We start from the raw sequence: 21,893 nt of genomic DNA on the forward strand, positions 1-21,893 counted from the left end.
GTGCTCCAGGCGTCTGTAATTCCCTGTAAGTATGCTGTCTCACAGATCCACTTACCTTTGCAGGGGCCTTTTTAGGCTTAGGTTCTGGTTTTGGAGGAGCAGGTTTCTTTTAGAGAGGGAGAGGGGAAGAAAATTAGTACAATAGATCAAAACAAAAACCCCAATACTAGAACCAGAATACAGTAGCACAGACGTTTCTCCTACTTAAAAGTTTCTGTGGCTGGTTTTCCTTTAGAATGTAACCTCTGGAACACTACTCAAATAATACTCTGAAGCCTTCCACTTTAGCCCATTAACAGAATTTCAGAACCAGCCAACTCCAAATAGACAAAAGTCCGAAGAAGAGTGAAATATTCAAAACCAGCAACTAGCCCTACTTCTTAGGAGGCAGAGGGGATCAGCTTCACATGCTTGTTAGATTCAAGGATAAAGAAAAATGTAAAAGCAAACACACTTACAGCAGATAACCTTGCGGATCTCCTCTGAGGCTGTTTTAAAAAGAAAAAAATAGAAAGTTAGAAAAGGACAATTTTTAAAAAGAAAAATTTTGGTGCCAGTCCGCTCCAGACTGTAAGAAATGAAAAGGTTCATTCAGGTAAGTTCAGGCTGAGAGAGTTAGCTAGTTAAGTTGTAGCATAAGGAGTCCTCTGGACTCTACAATCCAAGGCTTTACAGCCCACTGCAGAGGACTAAGAGCCACCCTATAAAAGTAGAGTAGAACTGCTGCTTAGGGTTTTCAAGGCTCTAAGTCTTTATGGGAGCAGAAAGCCTAATCTGTCTCTTGTGGAGTAGCTGGTGGGTTTGAACTGCTCACCTTGTAGTCAGTAGGTTAATGCTTAACCAACTATACTTTCAGGGCTCCATAGACTTTATATGTAACTCTATATAACTCTCCCACAGTTCAAAACTACCAGCCATTTCACAGGCGAAAGATGAGGCCTCTGGTCGTTGTGAGTAGTAACACAGCACACACCCACCACCACCATCCAAAATAGTTAACAAGACTTACTTCATCCTTCACCTTGGTTTTATCTCCCTTAGCATCCCCTTCAGCCTATGAAAAACAAAGTAAATTGTAGCCTCTGAATTATTTTTAATGATTTTCTAAACAAAGACCTAAATTAAAAAAAACTAGAGGGGCTTTTACACTTTTTTTGAGCCATGTGCAAATAATTAAAGTGCTTAGAAAGCTGTATGCTTGCACATTTAACCTTCACAACCATTCGAGTCCAAAGTAAACCCAAATCTCGCAAAAGAGAGCGAGTGTCCAGGTCACAGCCGGTTGGGAGTCTGATCCGCGTCACCCTGGGAAGTGTGGGGTAAAAAAGGCGCGAGGAGCTTGGAGTTAGGGCCGCTTGCACCCGCGCCACCTCACAAGACAGAAGCAACAGCTGCAGATGGTGCAAACAAACCCCCTCCGGAGGCGGAGCCCGAGAGCCGTTGCTATGGCAACCGTCAAGGGCGGGAGAGAGAAGGGCGCGCATCCGGGAGACTCGTGGGCGACAGCGGCGCGCACCGGTACTAGTTCAGGCGCGGGGGCCGTGCGCACCGTGTTCTCCTCCCCGGAGAGGGCGGCGCGCGGATGGAGGCGGGGCCACCGAACATAAGTCCCGCCCCAAGAGGAGCCGGGCCCGCCTTCTAGCGGCGGCGGTTTTTTTTTTTTTTTTTGGCGGCAGCTCGTTCCCCCGCCCGCCGTCTTCCCGCCCTTTCGGGTTTGAATTGCCCGCCCGCGGGGAGAGGAGGGGTCCTCGCGATGGGGGAAGGGGTGCGGGGCGGTCGCGTCGAGCCCGAGGGAAGCGGGATAAACAGCCGCCAACATGGCTCCTCCCGCCGTGGCCGCCGCTCCTCCAATATGGCCTCTGGCGCCCGCGGGCAGCCAAGCCGCGCGGGGTTAGCCCGAGGCCGTCAGCCACCCCCTCGAGCTCCGGCGCTCGACCGCTAACACAGCGCTCCAGCCCAGCGCCGATCCTCGCGCCTCAAAGCTGGAAAAACGGCGGTGGCCGCGGCGGCTTGAAGACCGGGGTTCTGGAGCCACATACCTTTCTCTTGGGCATGGTGGTTTCGGCGGCGGGGCGCAGGCGCTGGACGCGGGGATGCGGCTACGCGCAGGCTTTGGTCGATCCGGGGGTCGTTCTCGCCTCTTCTTCACACTGCTCAGGCTCCGGGGGGTTTATAAAGTTTTTATAGCGCTGGGAGCCCCGGACCGGTTAGAACCGGATTTCACCTCCCGCCGCTGCTCATTGGCTCAGCTGGGGTCACGTGGGCGGGGTTTAAACTCACCTCCTCTGGAGGGAGTGAGGAGGGGGGACTGGGGGGGAAGGAGCGCGAAACGGCAGCGCGCCGAGGGGGTAGGGGCGCAGTGGGGGAGGCGCGCGACAAGGCAATAAATAAGGTGGGGTGCGCCAGTCGGCGGGGCTTGGGGTCCGGCTTCCTCCCAGTGCTAGGTTTTGCAAACTAAGTTCCTTCTACCTTATGCAACCGAGCAACCCACTTCTCCAAGCCATGCAACACTCAAGGCGCATCTCAGCCTGCTCCCGCTGGGGGCCCCAGGAGAGGGTTTGCGAGGCCTGGCCTCCCACCCTACTCCACTGGAGGCTGGAGGGGACGCGCGGTTTGGAGCCACCGGCTGCAGTTCCGAAGGCCGAGGCTGTCGCTGAAGTAGGTAGAGCAGGGAAGGCAGCTTGGCGCACCCGGACGTGCATCCTTCTGAGCTGCCACTCCGAGGAAGCCTTTCGTGTACTTCACCTGGATGGCGGTGCATCTGAGATTGGGGGCGAAGGGGTGTTCAAGGGGAGACTACAAGCAAAGGTGCTTTTCGGGTGCAGTGGGGCAGGTAGGAGCTGTTCTTTCAGCACCCGTTCAGTCACCTCCCCACATGCTTAGGAAGCCCCCCCCACCGCCAATGCGTGGTTTCTTCTGTTCCCCATATTCCCGGACCTCAAGACACCGCCACGGAATGATAGAGTGCGGCCGTCAGGAAGGCCTACCATCTCTTCCCTCACCCTAAGCTCCACCCGTTTTTGAGGCATCCAGCCCAGTTGCCCCCACCCGACTAGGTCACTAAGCCCGGGCGACGCAAACGCAGCTGGCGAAATCTCTCCTTCCAGTCAGTCTGGCCTCACTTGCTCAAAGAAATGGAGGCTGGAGGAAAACGCCCCGGGGATTAGAAAATATGTCGCGGGTAGGGTGTTGCGATGGCAAAGTCTCTTCCAGTGCCCCCGAGTCCAAAGCAAGGGGTCCTGGAGCTTGCCAAGGGCACTTGAGTAAGGAAGGATAAAGACTGCAGCAGCCAAACATGTTCTTCTGTTGCACTTTTAGCTGACAACTTTTACAGCTAAGAAAAATGTAAAATTCTATTTGAGAACCAGAACACAACACGATAAATATCCTCAAATGGTAACTTTAGGATAGAAGGATATTTAAATAGGACCCACCTGGTTTCTTGAGACAAAGGTTGAACACATCATACTAGTAGAGAGCAACTACAGTGAGTTCAAAAATCAAGTATTCTGTAGCCCATGCTCCTGGGCCTCAATGCCTCCTGGGAAGGACAGCTCCTCCCTACCCCACCCTGTGTACCTTTCCAAAATACAGAACTTCAGGCCAGAGAGATACCAGCCCTATTAATCACTTATGCTGTACCCCAATCACGCTAGGGGAAGTCAGGCATAGAAAAGGAGATAGGACTCAACAGCCATGTTCACAGGGCAGATTCCGTTTGCTGCCTCCAGCCCCTCATTCCTGCCTTAATTGTAGGGCTCTGCATTATAGCAGCATAATTCATGCCTCTCTAATTAAGGCTGTCAACAGCCCCATTGTAAATCTGGAAAATGTACAGCACCTGCTCTCTGGGAACCTTGTGCCAGGGATTGGTAATGGGGAGTGCCAGGTGTATGTAGGGGCTTGCCAAAGGGTGCATTGATTGGCTTTTCAATCGTAATGCCTGGCATTTATGCTGGATTATGGGAGCAGGGATGATGGCCAAAGGGTCTCTTACACCAGGTACCCAGGCACATTAAGGGAAGGAGGAAACTGAAGTATAGGAAGGTTAGAGGTCTAAAGACTTAACTAAGGTCTTAACACTGCCTTCAAGATGCCCCTTCTGCCCTAGAGAGAGGTGCTGGGGAAACAGCTTGTACAACGTAAAATGGGATGATTTAAAATTAAGTGGAGTAGCACTGGGTAGGTACTATGGCTAGTGTTTGCTCCAGGGCACCTGCAACAATTGTTTAGGCAGACAGCCCTTAAAGGCATTAATCCTCTCAGCACTCTACACCAAGGTCTGGCAGGAAGAGGTAAGGAAAAGGACACAGCCCTTGACTACTCTCTCCCACTGAGCAGCCTTGGTTCTCACAAGCAGAGGAGGGCCTGGATAAACTGGGACTCTGCCATGCTGAGAATAAATCATCTCAGGGCCTGTTTAGGGGGCTAAGTTAAAAAGTCAAGAGGCCTTGACAGGAGTGGGAATCAGTTTGAGATGGTGAGCAGGGAGACAGGATGAGGTGGGAGAAGTGCAAGTTTCTGTGCTGGTCCTGATGGTGGTAGTGGTCCTCCGGTGCTAGATGAGACTCACAGGGCCTACAGCTCTTCTGTTACCCTCACGGGGGAGTGAAGCCGGGCCCCATGCCCTTCGAGGAGGAGAAAAGCTTGTGTGGGCTGAGACGACAATAGGTAATTGGATTGTAATCACCCGCCTGGCTTCCGCGCCATTGGGGGCGCTGAGCCTTTCAGTGAGCAATCAGTGCTGCGTGGTGGGAGGGGTGGGGATTCAATAGCGAATCCCAGGTGGAGAACCAAGGGAGAGGAACAGCAGATGGGCACATTTTCTTTCTGTCTCTCCCGCCCCTTTCTTCCTTGCCCAACTAACACTGGCTGCCTGTTAGCTATTTACCAGCAGATTCAAGGTGGAGCCAAGTCTTTTGTGAAAGTTGGGTGGAAGGCTGAGATGGATAGGGATAGGCAAGGGGCTAGAGTTTGGGGAACCCTACCCCACATATTTCTGTGTTGTAAGGATGGGGAAGACAAAGAATGTGTTTACAGGAGCTAACAGCGGTGGCAACATAGGAAGCGGAGCAGTTGACGAGTTGGGGGGCCTGCTCCCAAAACCTACTGGTGAACAGAGCTGGGTTTAGTGTATTTGGGGGATGCTTTCACTCTCAAGCTTCCTTAAGGGCCACAGTCGGTCAGCAGACAGGGCCTCAGGGTGGTTCCACCACCAAGTAAGGGAGCACAATTCATCATCAGGAGGGATCTGCCTGAAAAAGAAAGGGGAGTGGGGCCTGGAGGCAGAGGGCAGGGCAGAGTGGCAGGTGGCCAGCCTCACTCAGGCTGATGCAGTGCCCAGACGTGCCAGCCAGTCTGCTCGCTTGAGTTCCAAGGCCTGCAGGAAGCCTTGGACCCGCTCTTCCCTTCTAGCTGAGAGTTTGTGCAAGCATGTCCGTCGGAGCTGGGCATCCCCACTGGCCTGGAGCCCCTCTTGAAGCAGCTGCTTGGTCACTGCAGCCTGGTCCCTCTCCAGCTGCTGCCTCTTCCGTTCCTCTGCATACATGTCTCGGGCCTTCTGCTAAAGAAAAGTGGGGGGGTTGAGGTGGGAGATCATTTTTCGGTGTGGGTGGAATTGGGATGGATGGAGGAGGTGTGGGGTGGGGCACAAGGCGGGCTAAGTGAAGTGGAACCATGGAGTGTTTGTACCAGAGTTGGAAAGGCCTGGGAGGAGGTGTGTGATCTCTGCTGTCCAAGTCGCACAGGTGAGGTAGTGACAGTTCTGGATCCATTTTTTGGGTTTGTTTTGGGTGGGGAACACCTGCATTTCTTGAAATTCTTCTCAGCCTTTCAATTATAAGGGAACAGATAAACACGGGTCCAAGTTCTGGCTCCCTTAACCAACAGCCGTGCGGCTTTGGGCAAATCCTTTCCTAACCTTATTTCTGCATTTGTAAGGTGGGAGTTGTGCCTATCTTGAAGTGTGGTTTTAAGTATTAGAGATAGTGTATGCAAAATCTTCTATGCATATTAGTAGGCTTTCTAACAGAAACAGCAATTTTACAAGTTATTATTGTCTATTCTCTGCTGCAAGGAAGATCCTATCCCTATCTGGGGCACATTCTTCCCAGGGTCTCCTAGGTCACTCCAAGGATGCATCCTCTAGCTCTCTAATCTGTTCTTCAGAGACCGACTCTGACTTGCCTCTTATCTGGGGACACATTTGACTCTTCCAGCAAATGACACTCCTATGAACACTGATATGCAGATTCAGATTCATTACATGACTTAATTGCATCTGCCTTCTAGAATAGGAGCTACTGTCCGTTGTCTGATTTTTGTTAGAAAACATGTTCTTGTGGACTTGAGTGAGCCTCCTGGAATCTGCTCTAACACTAGGTAGGTGGTTTCCCTGACAGCCTTCTCACACTGTGTGTGCCTGACTCTAGGCAAAGCAGGAACCCTTAAAGGGCAGAGACAGTGCCTCCTTCTCTCTGGCACTCAGGGCACCCTGTACAAGTGAAATACTCAATTGACTGACCATGCAATCCCAGGAGGACAGGGAGGATACTCATGGCAAAAGGGAAAGGAAAATCCCTCTGGAATAGGACCAAGGCCTTGTCCTACCTCATGGCTGTTCTCTGCTCCTGCCGGTCTAACCAGTCCACAGAGCCTCTGTATCAGAGCTCCTTCTGCCACACCTAGCCCATAGGTAAGAAACTCTAAGTTCTACTTCCTACTTGGCATTCTGCATGTCTATATTCATCCTTTAAAGGCATGTGAGGCCGGGACAGGAAGGGACTTGGCCTATGTTATACAGCTGGTTGAAATTCTCTTGGTTTTTCCAGTAAGCTGACGAGAGGGCTACAGGAAATATATCTTCTACCTATAGAGAAGCCAGGTTTTCCCTAAGGCTGGAGTGGGGAAGCTAGAGACCTGCATCTGGACATGGTTTGGGTATACCCTCCCAATCTCAGGTTTTTGTTAAATGCCATCAAGTCAGTTCTGACTCACAGTGACTCTGCAGAGGGTTTCCAAGGAGTGGCTGGTGGATGTGAACAGGCAATCTTATGGTTAGCAGTCCAGTGCTTATCCTACAGTGTCATACCAGGACTTGTCAGGTACTCATCCTTAGAAAACTCCAATTAACAAGAATCCTAATGGACACTTTCTGGCTCCCAGATCCTATTTTCTATATTGTCAGTATAATGATCTATTGGGTACATGAGAGTGTTCTTCAGTCTTTTAGACCTTCTACAGTCTTTTGTGAAGACTCCATGCAGCACCCTTTGAGAAATATGGCTCTGAGCTATTCATCTACCTTCCTCCTGGGCATTTAAGCCTCTCTGCTCTTGTTCTCTCCTCAGGAAAGTCGGAGAACAACATATACTAGCGCCCCCAATACTTAAATTCTCCAGTCCTCCACCACTTTCCTGGGCCTGGAGAGAAACTTCAGGTCCTTAGCTTTGAAGTACCCATTACGCAATGAAAAGCCCTCACTTAGGTCCCCATTTCCCACAACTGGCATACCCCGATAGGTACCACTGGGGGAGAAGGGTATTTCTGAGGGCTGTCCTGAGACAGAGACAACACCTCCTATTGGAAGCATGTCTTAAAGCATCCCCAGAGTATCCCTGCTGGGGAAGTGGACTGGGGATAGGATGAGCAGGGTGCTACACATAAGTGACTATTCTAGAGATAGAAGTCAGGCAAAGGGCCTAGAGACACACATACATACTGGCCAACAGTCTCTGAACTGCACTTTGTTCTAGGCACTACATTCAGCTATTTTTATGTGTTTGCTTACTGAAGCCTCATCACAAACCTGTGAGGTAGTATTATTGCTTTAATTACTCTCATTTTACAGATGAAGAAACCAGTTACAGTTAGTAGGCAGTAGTAATGCGTCAGACTACAAAATCGTTTGAACTGCAAGGTCAGTGGTTCAAGCTCACCAGCTGTTCCTTGGTGAGCTAACAGCTCAACAGCTTAAGCTTTTAACTCATATGAGGAGAAGACAATGACTAGCTGAAGAACACTAGAAATAAAATGGTCAAGCCAACCTGGTATTTAATCTCTGCAAATGTATCAAAGGAAGTCTAGTGGGAACATGTGTTTCCTCCCTCTATAATCTCATACTCACAGATTACTAGATGAACTAAACACTTTTTACTCATCTGTCAATAAGCCCTCATGCATCTATCAGCTATGCAACTTGTAGCTGAAGATAAATTGTGCTACAGTGCCACCCACCCCACCCTTCCTCTATCAGTCCTCTGCTTCCCTGCTGACAAATCCCACTGCATCATAGTCAAGGTCTCCTCCCTTTTGCTAGCTCCCATTCCCTACCCTGGAGTCCTGGTTTGGTGCTGTGTGTTAATGAGCTGGACTGCAAAGTCAGTTTGAACTACAAGGTCGGCGGTTCACCAGCTGTGAACACCGCTTGTGATGGAGTCCCAGCTCCCTTTAGCCTTTATCAGCTGCCCCCATCCCAGTAAACTACTCTAGGCCCAGAGCATGGCTCCCTCCCCTCTGTTCTGGCTCCTACTCAAAGTGACCTTGTCTAGGGTTTCCAAGGATCAGCTGGTGGGTTTAAGCGGTTAGCAGCCTAGGACCACACCACACTCACTCTAAAAATGAGGGCCGTGATAGGACTGTCTACCCTACTTGTTGTTCTGTTAAGTGCTGTCAAGTTGATTTAGACTCTTAGGGACCCTCTATAGGGCTTCCAAGAAGCAGCTGGTGGGTCTGAACCACCAACCTTGTGATTTGCAGTCCAGTGCTGATAGTACAGCACCACACCAGAAATCTACAATATAGGACTATACAAAACTAATGCAAAGGATCCCTGATACATACTAAAAACCTAATAAAGGTTTGTAATTATGCTTAATAAGAATAAAATGGACTGCTTAATAGTATTCCTCAAACACACCCCATCCCAGCAAACAGCAGAGGCATTAACTCAACTGGCTGGGCAAAACCTAGATGTCTTGGTTTCTTGCTTTATATAACGTAAGAATTTCAAAAGTACTTTACCAGCACTACCACTAACAATGAACAATGCTTACGCTTGATTGCAGTCTGTATTATCTTTAGAAAGGGAGCTCTGGTAGCATAGTGGTTATGAGTTGTACTGCTAACCTCAAGGTCAGCAGTTTGAAACTACCAGCTGTTCAATGAGAGAAAGATGAGGCTTTCTGCTCCTGTAAAGACTTACAGCCTTGGAAACCCTGTGCAGGGTCGCTATGACTTGGAACTGACTCCACGACACACCACCACCACCACCAATCTTTACAGATGCAGATTACCAGGACTTTCTTGTACAAAGCCTCAGGGTATATCTGAACTGACTTTTAGGTCAGTCATCCGGTGCAAAGTGTCTGAGTCACACCAGGACCTTTCCCCTTCTGGTACACTGGCCCCTTTTTGTTCTTCCAATCTTCCAAGACACATACTTTACAATTTCAGTATTCTTGCTGCCCCCTTGGTAGAGAGTAATTCTTTTCTCAGATTTTAGCATGTCTGGCTGTTTCTCTCCTGTCATTTCATGGCTTACAGCTTTTCTTGACTGCTCTTTATCCCTAGCTCCCTTCACTACTTTCTAGCACATCGCCCTGTGTATTCTTATTCTACTCCAATTTAAGATTATCTTATGAATTTATTATGTCTTGTGGTGGATTGGTAGGATAAACACTGGACTGCAAACCCAAAGGTTGGTGGTTCAAAACCAACAGCCATTTCCTGGGAGAAAGATGAGGTTTCTGCTCCTGAAAACATTTATGGCCTTGGAAACTCTATGCGGGGCTGCTATGAGTCATAACCAACTCCAAAGCACTTAACAACAACAACAAACAATATAAGCTTCATGAAGACAGGGATCTTGTCTGGTTGATTAACTGCTGAATCTCCTATGCCTAATACAGTGCCTGACTCATAGTAGGTACTTAACAGACATTTATTTGATGAATGAAACATGAGGTAACGCTCAGCAAAGTGGCAGAGTACAAGATCAACATACAAAAATCACTAATCAAGTGATGTTTACATTAATAAAGACAGTTCTGAAAAGGAAATTAGGTAAACACAGCATTTACAATAGCCACATAAAAGATAAAATACTTAGGAATAAAGCTAACCAGCAAAACAAAAGACCTATACAAAGAAAACTATAAAACTCTACTACAAGAAACCAAAAAAGACTTACAAAAAAATGGAAGAATATACCATGCTCATGGATAGAAAGACTTGTTTTTAACATTATGAAGATGTCAACGCTAGACAGAGAAATCTATAAATCTAATGCAATCCCAATCAACATTCCAATATCATTCTTTAAAGAGACAGAAAAAATGATCACTAATTTTATATGGAAAAGAAAGACACCTAGGGTAAGCAAAGCATGACTTAAGAAGAACAAATTTGGAGGCCTCTCACTCCCTGATGTTAAAATTTACTATAAAGCCCTAGTGGTCAAAACAGCCTGGTACTGGTACAGAAAAAGATACATAGATCAATGGAACAGAATTGAAAACCTAGAAGTAAATTCATCCACATACAGTCTGCTGATCTTTGGCAAAGGGCCAGGAGGAGACCTCTCACTCCCTGATTTCAAAATTTACTACACAGCCACAGTGGTCAAAACAGCCTGGTACGGGCCCAGTGAAAGATAAAGAGATCAATGAAATAGAATTGAGAACTCAGAGGTAAATCCATTCACACACAGTCAGCTGATCTTTGACAAAGGGCCAAAACACATTAAATGGAGAAGAGGTAGTCTCCAACAAATCGTTGTGGCAAAACTGGAAATCCATTTGTAAGAGAATGACACAAGTCCCATATCTCACACCATACACAAAAACAAAAACAAAAAGACCTAAATGTAAAACCTAAAACTATCCAGATCACCAGTGAAACAGTAGGGACAAATGTAAGGGTCTCTAATACATAGTACAAATACTAGTGTATTACTGAAAACACACACACAGCAAGAGACAAAACAGGTGACTGAGACCTCCTAAAAATTAGACACTTATGTGCATCAAAATATTTTGCATAACGAGTAAAAAGGGAGCCCACAGACTGGAGAAAAATTTTTTGCAACAAGGTAACAAAGGACTAATCTCAAAAATTTATAGAAAACTATACACCTCTCTACCAACCCAATGAAAAATGGGCAGAGGACATGAACAGACACTTCACCAAAAAAGACATTCAGGCAGCCAACAAATATATGAGGAAATATTTATGATCATTAGCCATTATTGTTGTTGTTAAGTGCCATTGAGTCAGTTCTGATCCATAGCAACCCTGTGTAGGGTTTCCAAGGAGTGGCTGGTGAACTTGAACCACCCATCTTGCAGTTCAAACCGACCTTATAGTCCCCAGAGCATTAACCCACAGCACCAAGAGATGCAAATCAAAACAATGAGCTATCATCTCACACAAGCATTGATAGCAAAGTTTAAAATACAATAAATAACAAATTCTGGTGAGGGTGTAGAGAGACCAGGAACCCTCCTACATTGCTGGTCAGACTTTAAAATGGTTCAACCATTGTGGGAAATGATGTGGCACTTCCTCAGAAAGTTGGAAATAAAAATACCGTACAGCCCAGCAATCTCTGCTTGGTATATATTCACAAGAAATAAGAGCCAAGACATTAGTAGATACATGCACGTTGATGTTCACTGCAGCACTATTCACAATTGCAAAAAGATGGGAACAGCCTAAATGCCCATCAATGGAAGAGTTGACAAACTTTGGTACATACACACAATGGAATACTATGCAACATTGAAGAATAATGATGAATCTGCAAAACACCTCAGAACATGAATAAACCTGGAGGATATTATGCAGAGTGAAATTAGTAAATCAAAAAGGACAAATACTGTATGAGACCACTATTATACAATCTCAATAAAAAGTTTTCATAATAAAAGAAACATTCTTTGATGGTTACCAGAGTTGGGAGGGAAAGGAACGTAATTCACTGGCTAGAGGGTAGACACATGTTAATTCGGGTGACAGGGAAGGCAATATACTAGAAGAGGAAGGTTGGAAAAAGAATAATGAAGATAAGTGAAGACACAGAGAGGTATGCAAGGGCTAAAGGGGATAGATGTAAACAGTGATATACAGACAACCTTGGAACAACAGCAATCTGTGTGTAGATACATGGACAAGAGACATAGCTGAAAGGGTATGGGAGAAATAGTGGGATATGTATATATGTATATATGTATATATATATCCCACAAATATATTAGTAACCACAAGGAGAAATGGGACAATTGTTGCATGGAGGGGATTGTAATCATTGAGATGAAACAAACCATATGATTTATAGCCTGTTAAACTGATGATCTTGTTTGTAAACCATCACTCAATTCACAATAAAAAAATAAATTAAAAAAAAAATGCAGCATACTCCCACGGACTTCATGTAAAGGTAATTTACTCTCATTTTATAATAATTCTAACAAGCCTGATTAGCTGGTTTCTTGCCTATAGGTGATGAAAAGCAGTACATTGGAAAAGAAAGGAAAGAGAAAAGGGGGCATGCTGTCAAAATTAGCAGTTGATAGTAGTAGGAAATGGCAGAAAAATAAACAAGTAATACAAAGCCAAGTATTTTGGGACCATCTATCTTAAGGCCAACAGCCTTACTCTTCAAGGGCCTCTGTGTACAGTGAAGTGCTTAAGATGCCGTTACTATTATTACTATCATCATCATTAAAATGATTAGCAAATGTCTGGTTTACAGTAGGTGTCCATGAATTAAGTACAAGGCACAATTCAGAAAGTGTCCCACCAAAAAAGGATTTGATAAAGTTCTGGTTCTTGAAGCTTGGTCATAGGTAGAAATATGTAACATTTATTCTCATTGACAGTGGATAATCAAGGTTCTACTGTTAATCCTTGCACTTGTTGTAAAGTCACCTCTTTCAGTGTCCTTATATTCTGAGATCAAATGATCAAGGAATGATTAAAACTTCATGACTGACTTAGACCAGGAGTTATGTACTTGGGATTCATGGCAGACAACACGGGTTATGTGAACCCACAGAAAACATTCTACATGTTTGAGTGATAAGTGCAATCTTATTGCAAGGTGTCATGTGTTTGGGTGAATGCACTGTTTTTCTAGGAAGAGAGTCTATAGTTTTCATCAGATTTTCCAAGACTTACTCTCTCCACTCATTAATTCCTTATATGGGGAATGAGGTCACCAAATCTTCTAGCTTGTTGAAAGGCTTAACAGAAAACTTACATGAAAGCAACCAAGTGCCTGAGTTGACCTGCAATATGTACCACCAACTATACAGATGTACAATATGCTGTACAATATGTACACCACCACTGTTATAAAGAGTGTTAACCAGACACAGGTGACTCTGCCTTCTAATCAAACTGCCTAAGATTTGGTGATCAAAATTGAAAGCAGAACTTAATACAGCATAGTTATACAGTTCCCAATGCCTTCTGGAAAAGGCTTGCCTTCTGTATATTTCCACTGCTATAATCTTTCATTAAGCTAACATTTCCAGGGAATAATGACCAATCTCTCTGGTAAGCCTTTTCTGGATCTAAAGAGTTGTAGCCTGAACCCTAATTTTGTCTCTTATTGGTTATGTATCCTTGGCAAAATCATTGCTATTTACCCATTGCAAAGAGGGAAGAAATGAATAATACCTACTTGATTGGGTTAACGAGAGGATTAAATGAGCTAACGCACATAAAACGTTAACATTGTTTGACACTGTAAATACTGAGAGTAAGTGGTAGATAACTCTCATCACTATCAGCCGCATATTTACCAAGTGCCTGGTATATGTTGTTAAGTACTGTTGAGTCGGTTCCGACTCACAGCAACCCTGTTAAAGGTTTCCGAGGAGAAGGTGGTGGGTTTGAACTGCCAACCTTGTAGTTAGAAGTCCAGTGCTGATCCTACAGTGCCACAGCAGTAGTCCAGCACCACACCTGGTTATTATGGTGGTGCTGATGGTGATGTGCCATGCATCAGTTCCAACTCATAGCAACCCTGTAGTACAAGGTTTCCAAGGCTGTAAATCTTTACGGGAGCAGAAAGCCTCATCTTTCTCCCTCGGCTGGTAGTTTCCAACTGCTGACCATGAGGATAACAGACCAACTTGTAACCACTTAATCAATGCTAACTTTTTCTTCCATCCCCACCCAGTCAAGCCAGTCCTGAATGCTTACCTGAAGCACACTGTGGTTCATCTGGAACTGCAGGATGGCCTCACAGAAGTTCCAAAATGTGTATTCTGGCCATAGAACTGGCTGGAACACTAGGCAGGAGTGGGAGGTCTGGGAAAGACAGGGAAGGAAGAGAGAGTATGGCTTACTTTCATATTCCTGCTATTCATCCCTGGCCAGGCCTCCAAAGAAGGAACAGGCAGAGCAGGACCCAGAAGCCCAGAGATGAAACAGCACAGGCATCCAGAGCTACTGCCACCACCATTGATTTATTCACTGATAGGGGGAAGGGTCATATGAGGCACTTAGATCAGCTGCCTCCAGCAAAGCAGAAATAAAACGAGACCAGATTAACATTTCCACCAGGATTTTCCTAAGAGCCAATTTTAGGACTATGAAATAACATCTGGATTATGTTATTGGCTCCTGGCCCTGAGAGGTCATCTGGGAGACACACTGATAAGTCAGCAATGAACAAATGGTAGCTACCATTGTTATTTTTAAGTAGTAGCAATATGGCACAGTGGTTAACAGGAGCCAAGCTGCCTAGCTTTGAATTCTGGCCCCACCATTTACTGCCTACGTAACCTCAGGTAAGTTACTTAACCTCTCTTGGACTTGGTTTTCTCAACTGTACAATTGAGAAATAAGACCTAGTTTTTAGGGTATTATGAAGATTAAATGAGATCATGTACACTAAGAAGTCAGGGCCCAGAGCTAGGTAAACTATAGTAATAATCACTGATTTAAGAATCTCTTTTGGTGCATTCTTGACAGCCACTGCCTAATACCTTCCATGGTAGAGAATTCAATTCCTCACAGGATGGAGGATAACTAGCTATTGGATTATATGTTATACTAAATCACCGCTACCTTCCCTGAATTTATACCAGGGCCCCACATCTGTTCTCCAGAACAAGTTTGTGTCTTCTTCAAAGTGACATTCTTGTATATATTTGAAGGCTGCATTAGAGCTGCTTGCTATCTGCTTCTCACATTGTAGCGAGTTGTTCAGAGTTTGTCTTTGCCATCAAGCTACGTTTCAAGACAGTAGAGATCATTTCTGACTGGGTCACTGCTACATTCCTAGCACAGAAGCGTTGTCATCATGCTTTCCCTTCTCAAAGCCACTATCGTTCATTCATTCCTTATAGGACATGAGTTTCAGATTCCTTGCTAGCCAGGTTGGCATCTTCCATAAGTCCTCTAGCTTACCAATGTAGTCTCTTAAAGTTTATGCTCAGAAGTAACCTTTCCAGATGTGATCTGAGGAGCAGGATGAGCCACAGAATCATTATCTGAACATTATGCTATTTTCAATATAGCCAAAGACTGAAAGGATCTTCAGTAGTTAAAGATAGTTAGTTAAATTTTGAGACTATGGTCCACTAAAAATTTTGGAGTTTTATCACATTGAGTAGTTTTCAAACTGGATCTGTCTCCAACCTCTCCTCCTTTTGTTTTGTGTCTTAAACACTCCTTGAGCATGAACTTCCCTCATTCATGTTCTACCCAAGGGGTCAAGTAAATAGGGGATAAAGATTTTCAAATAAAAACCAAACATATTTGGGGATATGAGCTTTTTGAGGACTATCTACCCTAGGGTAACTGTATTCCATATCTAGGAATACTTCTTATATCCCTCAAGGGCTGTGTTTTCATTGACATGGAAGAGGAGAGAGAGCCTGCCCAGAGGTGCTGGTATATACCTGACAGGTTAGCAAGGCAGATGCTCAGTTCCCTAAACAGGGGCACAAGTGAATTTCCACAGCAGGTGGAAGGCCTGAATTCCTTGCACCCTGGACAGGAAGAACTATACAGATTCACAAAACTAGGGACAGAAAAGGAAGGGCTGACAAAGGCTGCCAGGCATAGCCTGGAGGTTCCTCTCCAGATTTAAAATTTTCCCCCAAGATTCCTTGTCCCAGCATGACTGGGAATAGGGCAGCACAAGCTACTCTGAATCCATTCTGCGGGCACAGTCACTGTTTTTAGGCTGTCTTGGATGGAATGGTAGTTAGCAACTACATACCTGCCACAGCAAGAAGTCGCTTAGCCTCACTTCCCCAGAAGTCCGTATCAAGATGTCTGGATGAGGAGAGTGGTTGGTATAGAGGCACTTATCGATCAGGGACTCAGAGATATCACTAAGGTGCATATGGAGACAAAGACAAGCACACACATCTCTCTCTGTATTATTTTCATGGGGAACCCTCGAATTTATAAAACACAATACATTAACCAATATTATCTGGTACACAAAAGGACCTCAACAAATGTTTGATAAATTAACAAATTATTTTAATCCTCACAACTACATAGGGTATTTCTATATTTTATAGAAAAGGAAACTGAGGTTCAGAGAGGATAAATAATATGCCCAAAGTCATTTAGCTGCAGGTCTAAAACCAGGTGCATCTGTTATAATATTGCCTTGTCCTTCACTTAAAACACCTTGTTTTTTTTAAATGCACATCCCCTGAGACACAGGAATTTGATGAATTACTATGCAACTGTGTTTTGTTTTGTTTTTTAATAAAGGTAAATCTAAGTGCACTAATTTGGAAAAGAAGTCTAAGATCCAGTGTTAAATGAATAAAGCAAGTTTCAGAAAATACAGTGGTATAACTTTGTTAGGGAAAAATAAACGCACACTTACTCAAACAAATATGAGCATAATATATATTTGTTTTATTGTGAAGTGCCGTAGAGTCAGTTCCGACTCATAGCAACCCAGTATAGGGTTTCCACGGAGTGGCTGGTAAGTTTGAACAACTACTGACCTTGTGGTTCAAACCGACCTGTGGTCCTGCACTTATCCTACAGCCCACTACTCCAGGATTTCATATATATAAATATATATATATATGTATAGAGAGAGAGCAAGCAAGCGAGTGTGTCCTGGTGTGACACTGTAGAATATATATATATATATATATGATGTTGTTAAGGAGCTCTGGTAGCATTGTTGTTGCAAGCGAGTGTGTCCTGGTGTGACACTGTAGGATAATATATATATATATATGATGTTGTTAAGGAGCTCTGGTAGCATAGTGGTTACAAATTGGGCTGTGAACTGCAAGGTCAGCAGTTCTAAACTACCAGCTGTTCTGTGGGAGAAAGATGAGGCTTTCTGTTCCCGTAAAGATTTACAGCCTTGGAAACCCTGTGCAGGGTCACTATAAGTCAGAATCGACTCCACAGTACTTAACAACAACAACAAATGTTGTTAGGTGCTGTTGAGTTGGTTCCAACCTGTATACGGTTTCTGAGGAGCAGCTGGTGGATCTGAACTACTAATCTTGTAGTTCACAGTACAGTGCTGATCCCACAGTGCTACACCAGGATTCCATATATATATGTAAAAACAAGACAAACAAATGGTCAAAAAAACACATGAAGAGATGCTCAACATCATTAGTCATTAATAACTGGTGTTATTAAGTACCATGGAGTAGGTTCCAACTCATAGTGATCCACTATAGGGTTTCCTAAGAGTGGCTGGTGGGTTTGAACTGCTGACCTTGCATTAGCAACTCAGTGCTTATCCTATAGTACCATATCAGGACTCCTCACAGACACACACAAAAACAGAAAATAACGAGTCTTGTAGAAGTGGTAAAGTTGGAACCCATGTGCGTTGTTAGTGGGAATGTACACTAATACCATGTGTGGAAACCAAGGTAAAAACAACCCAAATGCCTATCAAAGGATAAATAAACAAAATGTCATATATACACACAATGAAATATGATGTGCCCAATAAAAAGAAAGGGACTTCTGATACATGTTACAACATTGATGAGCCTTCAAGACATTGTTGTTAAGTGCTGTCAAGTTGGTTCCAACTCAGAGACACTGTATAGGGTTCTCAAGAAGCACCTGGTGGGTTTGAACAGCTGACCTTGTGGTTTGAAGTCCAGTGCTGATCATGCAGAACCACACCAGGAGTCCTTGAAGACATTGTGCTACATGAAATAAGTCAGACACTAAAGGACAGATATTTTATGATTCCACTTGTGTGTAGTATTTAGAACTGGAAAATTCATAGAGAGAGAAAGTAGCATAAAAGTTACCAGGCCCAAGGAGAGGAGGGTAATGGAAAATTATTGGTTAATGCATACAGAATTCCTGTTTGGAATGATAAAAAAGATCTGGAAATACAGCAGTGATGGTTACACAATATTGTAAATGTACTAATGCCACTAAGTTGTATAATTAAAAATTGTTAAAATAATAAATTTTATGTTGTGTATATTTTACCACATACACACAAAAAAATGAGATAGTTTCATAAGCCACTGGAAGACTATAATCAAAACAACAGACAATATTAAGTGCTTACGAGGTTATAAAGTAACAGAAATTCTAATACAGGGGGCTTCAAAAAGTTCATGGAACTGAAAAATAATGGAATTTTTCCTTGAACTTTTTGAAGTCCCCTCATATGCATGCACTGTTGATGGGAATGTTAAATGATGTCACTTTGGAAGTTTCTCAAAAAGTTAAACATAAATTTACCATGTTGCTGCTGCTGTTGTTAAGTGCCAACCTGTATAGGGTTTCTAATGAGCAGCTGGTGGGTTTGAACTATTGACCTTGTGGTTTGCAGTCCAGTGCTGATCCACAGCACCATACCAGAAGTCCAAGTTTACCATATAATCCATCACTTCCGCTCTTAGATATTTACCCAAGAAAAATGAGAACATATGAAGGGCTTCAAAAAATTTCATGAAGGAATGGAATTAAAAGATAATGAAATTTTCCATGAAATTTTTGAAGTTCCATTGTACGTCCACATAAAGACTGTGCACAAACTCTCAGAGCAGCATTAATGACAACAGCTAAAAAGTGGAAACAGTCAAATGTCCATCAACTGATGAATGTTTAAATATGTCATATGCATATAATGGAGTACTGTTTGAAAATAAAAAAGAAGTTCCAATACATGCTCTGACATGGTGGAATACTATGATAAGTGAAAGAACATTAGTATGATTCCATTTGCATGAAGGCAAATCTAAGGAACAGAAATAGAATAGTGGTTGTCCATGGCTGGAAAAATGGAGCTCTGGTTGAATAGTGGTTATGAGTGGGGCTGCAGTTCGAAATTACCAGCTGTTCTGGGAGAAAGTTGAGGCTTTCTGATCCCGTAAAGATTTACAGCCTCAAAAACCCTGGGCAGGGTCACTATGAGTCGGAACCAACTCCACAGCACACAACCACCACCACTACTATGGTTGGTAGAAGGGGAGAATGGGAGTAACTCCAAACAGGCACAAAGGATCTACTGGGGTGATAGAAATGTTCTAAAATTGGGTTTTGATGATAGTTGCACAATTATGTAAATTTACTAAAAACACTTGAATTGTTGTTGATGTTAGGTGCCACTAAGTCAGCACCAACTCACAGTGACCCTATGTACAACAGAAAGTCTGGCCATCTTGGCTTCCAAGGAGCACTCTGGCTGTACTTCTTCTAACAGATTGGTTTGTTTTTTTGGCAGTCCATTGTACTTTTAATATTCTCCTCCAACACCACAATTCAAATGCCTCAATCCTTCTACAGTTTTCCATATTCGCTGTTCAACTTTCACATGTATATGAGGTTTCACATAGAGTACAGACTCTGGAACCTAAAAAACCACTCATCAGATTCTATAGGCATGGTAGAACTGCCCATAGGGTTTCCAAGGCTGTAATCTTCACAGAAGCAGACTGCCACCCTTTTCCATTGAAGTGAATGGTGGGTTCAAACCACCAACCTTTCAGTTAAAAAGCTGTGTTAACCATCAAGTCACCAAGGATCCTCCAGACTCTGGAAGTAGGTTAAAATCTTGATCCCAAGCTTTGTCAAATTAGTTATGTACACTTGGACAAATTAGCTAACCTTTCTGCATCTCAGTATTCTCATTTGCAAAACTGAGATATCTATCTCATAAATTCTAAGGATTAAATGAAATAATGTATGTAAAGTACTTAGCAAATGCCTGGTGTTATAGATTGAATCATGTCCCACCAAAATATGTGTTGGAATCCTAACCCATATATGTAGGTAGGGAGCTCTGGTGGCACAGTGGTTAAGCACTCATCTACTAACCAAAAGGTCAGTAGTTTGCAACTACCACAGCAAACAGAAGCAGCAATTCTACTGTCTTATAAGGGTTGCTACAAGTTGGAACCTACTAGAGGACAAGAGGTGTGGTTTTCTTAAGTATAGGGATGTAATCTCATCTAGGGACAAGGTTTTCTTTGTTATGTTAAATTATATCAATGTGAGATGTGCTTTAAACCAATCATTTTTGAGATATAAAAGGAGCAAGTAAGGCACAAAAGTGAACTAGAGCTCTCCAAGGTACACCAAGATTACCAGAAAAGCTGACACAAGAATTGTTTCTAGAGCAGACAGACAGTGCCCTCCCCTAGAGCTGGCTCCTGAAATTTGAACTTCTACTCTCCTAAAATGTGACAAAATAAAGTTCTGTTCATTAAAGCCACACACTTGTAGCATTTCTAAGCAAAAAGGACACTTAGGCACATGGTATTGAGTAAATGTTCAGTAAATACTAGCAATTAGTAGTAGCACTTATAAACAATTAGAAGCCAACAGGGCTCCAATGACCTGCTCAAAGTAACTCAGCTATTATTGTTGTAGTTGTAAGTGCTGTCAAATTGGTTTTGACTCATAGGGACCCTGTATAGGGTTTCCGAAGAGTGGCTGATGGGTTTGAATGGCCAGCAATCCAGTGCTGATTCTACAGCACCACAACCAAACTCAGCCACTCATATCGACCCTGTACGAGGTTTACAAAGAATGTCTAGTGGGTTTGAACCACCAACCTTGCGGTTTTCCTCTAGTACTTATCCTATAGCACCTCACCAGGACTCCAAAGTCAGGTTTGTTGTTGTTGTTAAATGTCATCAAGTTGGTTCTGACTCATAGCGACCCTGTATAGGGTTTCCGAGGAGCAGCTGGTGGGTTTGGACTGCTGACCTTTTGGTCTGCAGTCCAGTGTTGATCCCACAGTGTGATACCAGGAGTCCAATAAAATTTATTAAATATCCTTTAAGCTCAACCTGTTTTCTTCTATAATTACAGTTACAAAATAATCTATCAATTTAACTGACAGAAAAATTTATACCCTGGGAGAAGTTACTAAGCCATGCAGGGCAGAGGAGACGGATATGGAAAAGTCTGCTGGACAAGCAGCAGCAAAAGCTAAATCTCAGTGGTGACTGCACTGTGGTATGAGTGTGAAGTGCATTGTATTAGGTAGGAATTAAGACTTCCAGGCATCATTAAATCAGGCAGCTAGTTACCTTTCTTTCTTTCTAGCATAAACATTTGCCCTTATTATTTTTAATATATTCTGATATGTACAAAAGATTATTTTAAACACATTAGTTAAAAAGCATAATTATAATAAACTAAGAAGCCACTGTCCAAACCAAGAAATTAATAATTACCAATAAGTCTTATACGATGAAGCTTCAAAAAGTTTGTGAAAAATTCAATTATGCTATGAACTTTTTAAAGTCCCCTCTTCTATCTTCCCAATGCAATACGTTGTCTGATCTCTTGACTGCTGGTTCCGCGAGTGTTGATAGTTGATCCAAGAAGAATGAAGTCCTTGACAACTTCAATCTTTTCTCCATTGATAAGAATGTTGTTTATTGGTCCAGTGGTGA

At 43.7% G+C, this 21,893-nt stretch overlaps 1 protein-coding gene across 4 annotated transcripts in view; it reads right to left on the minus strand.

The window, feature by feature from the left end:
- Positions 1-5,110: 5,110 nt before the first annotated feature.
- DHDDS (dehydrodolichyl diphosphate synthase) overlaps positions 5,111-21,893 on the minus strand; it is a 38,703-nt gene continuing 21,920 nt past the window's right edge. Inside the window, exons 5-7 of one of the 4 annotated variants that reach the window (XM_006862261.1) lie at positions 16,238-16,352; positions 14,209-14,316; positions 5,111-5,560 (exon numbers count right to left, since the gene is read on the minus strand). In XM_006862261.1, coding sequence (XP_006862323.1) covers positions 5,324-5,560; positions 14,209-14,316; positions 16,238-16,352 — 460 coding nt within the window. In that variant the 3' untranslated portion in view covers positions 5,111-5,323. Of the gene's footprint in view, positions 5,564-14,208; positions 14,317-16,237; positions 16,353-21,893 lie in introns of all 4 variants that reach the window. The other 3 variants (XM_006862262.1, XM_006862259.1, XM_006862260.1) reach the window with 3 other exon arrangements.

The sequence above is a fragment of the Chrysochloris asiatica genome, unplaced genomic scaffold (assembly GCF_000296735.1).
Source record: "Chrysochloris asiatica unplaced genomic scaffold, ChrAsi1.0 scaffold00047, whole genome shotgun sequence".
NCBI classification, from domain to species: Eukaryota; Metazoa; Chordata; class Mammalia; order Afrosoricida; family Chrysochloridae; genus Chrysochloris; species Chrysochloris asiatica.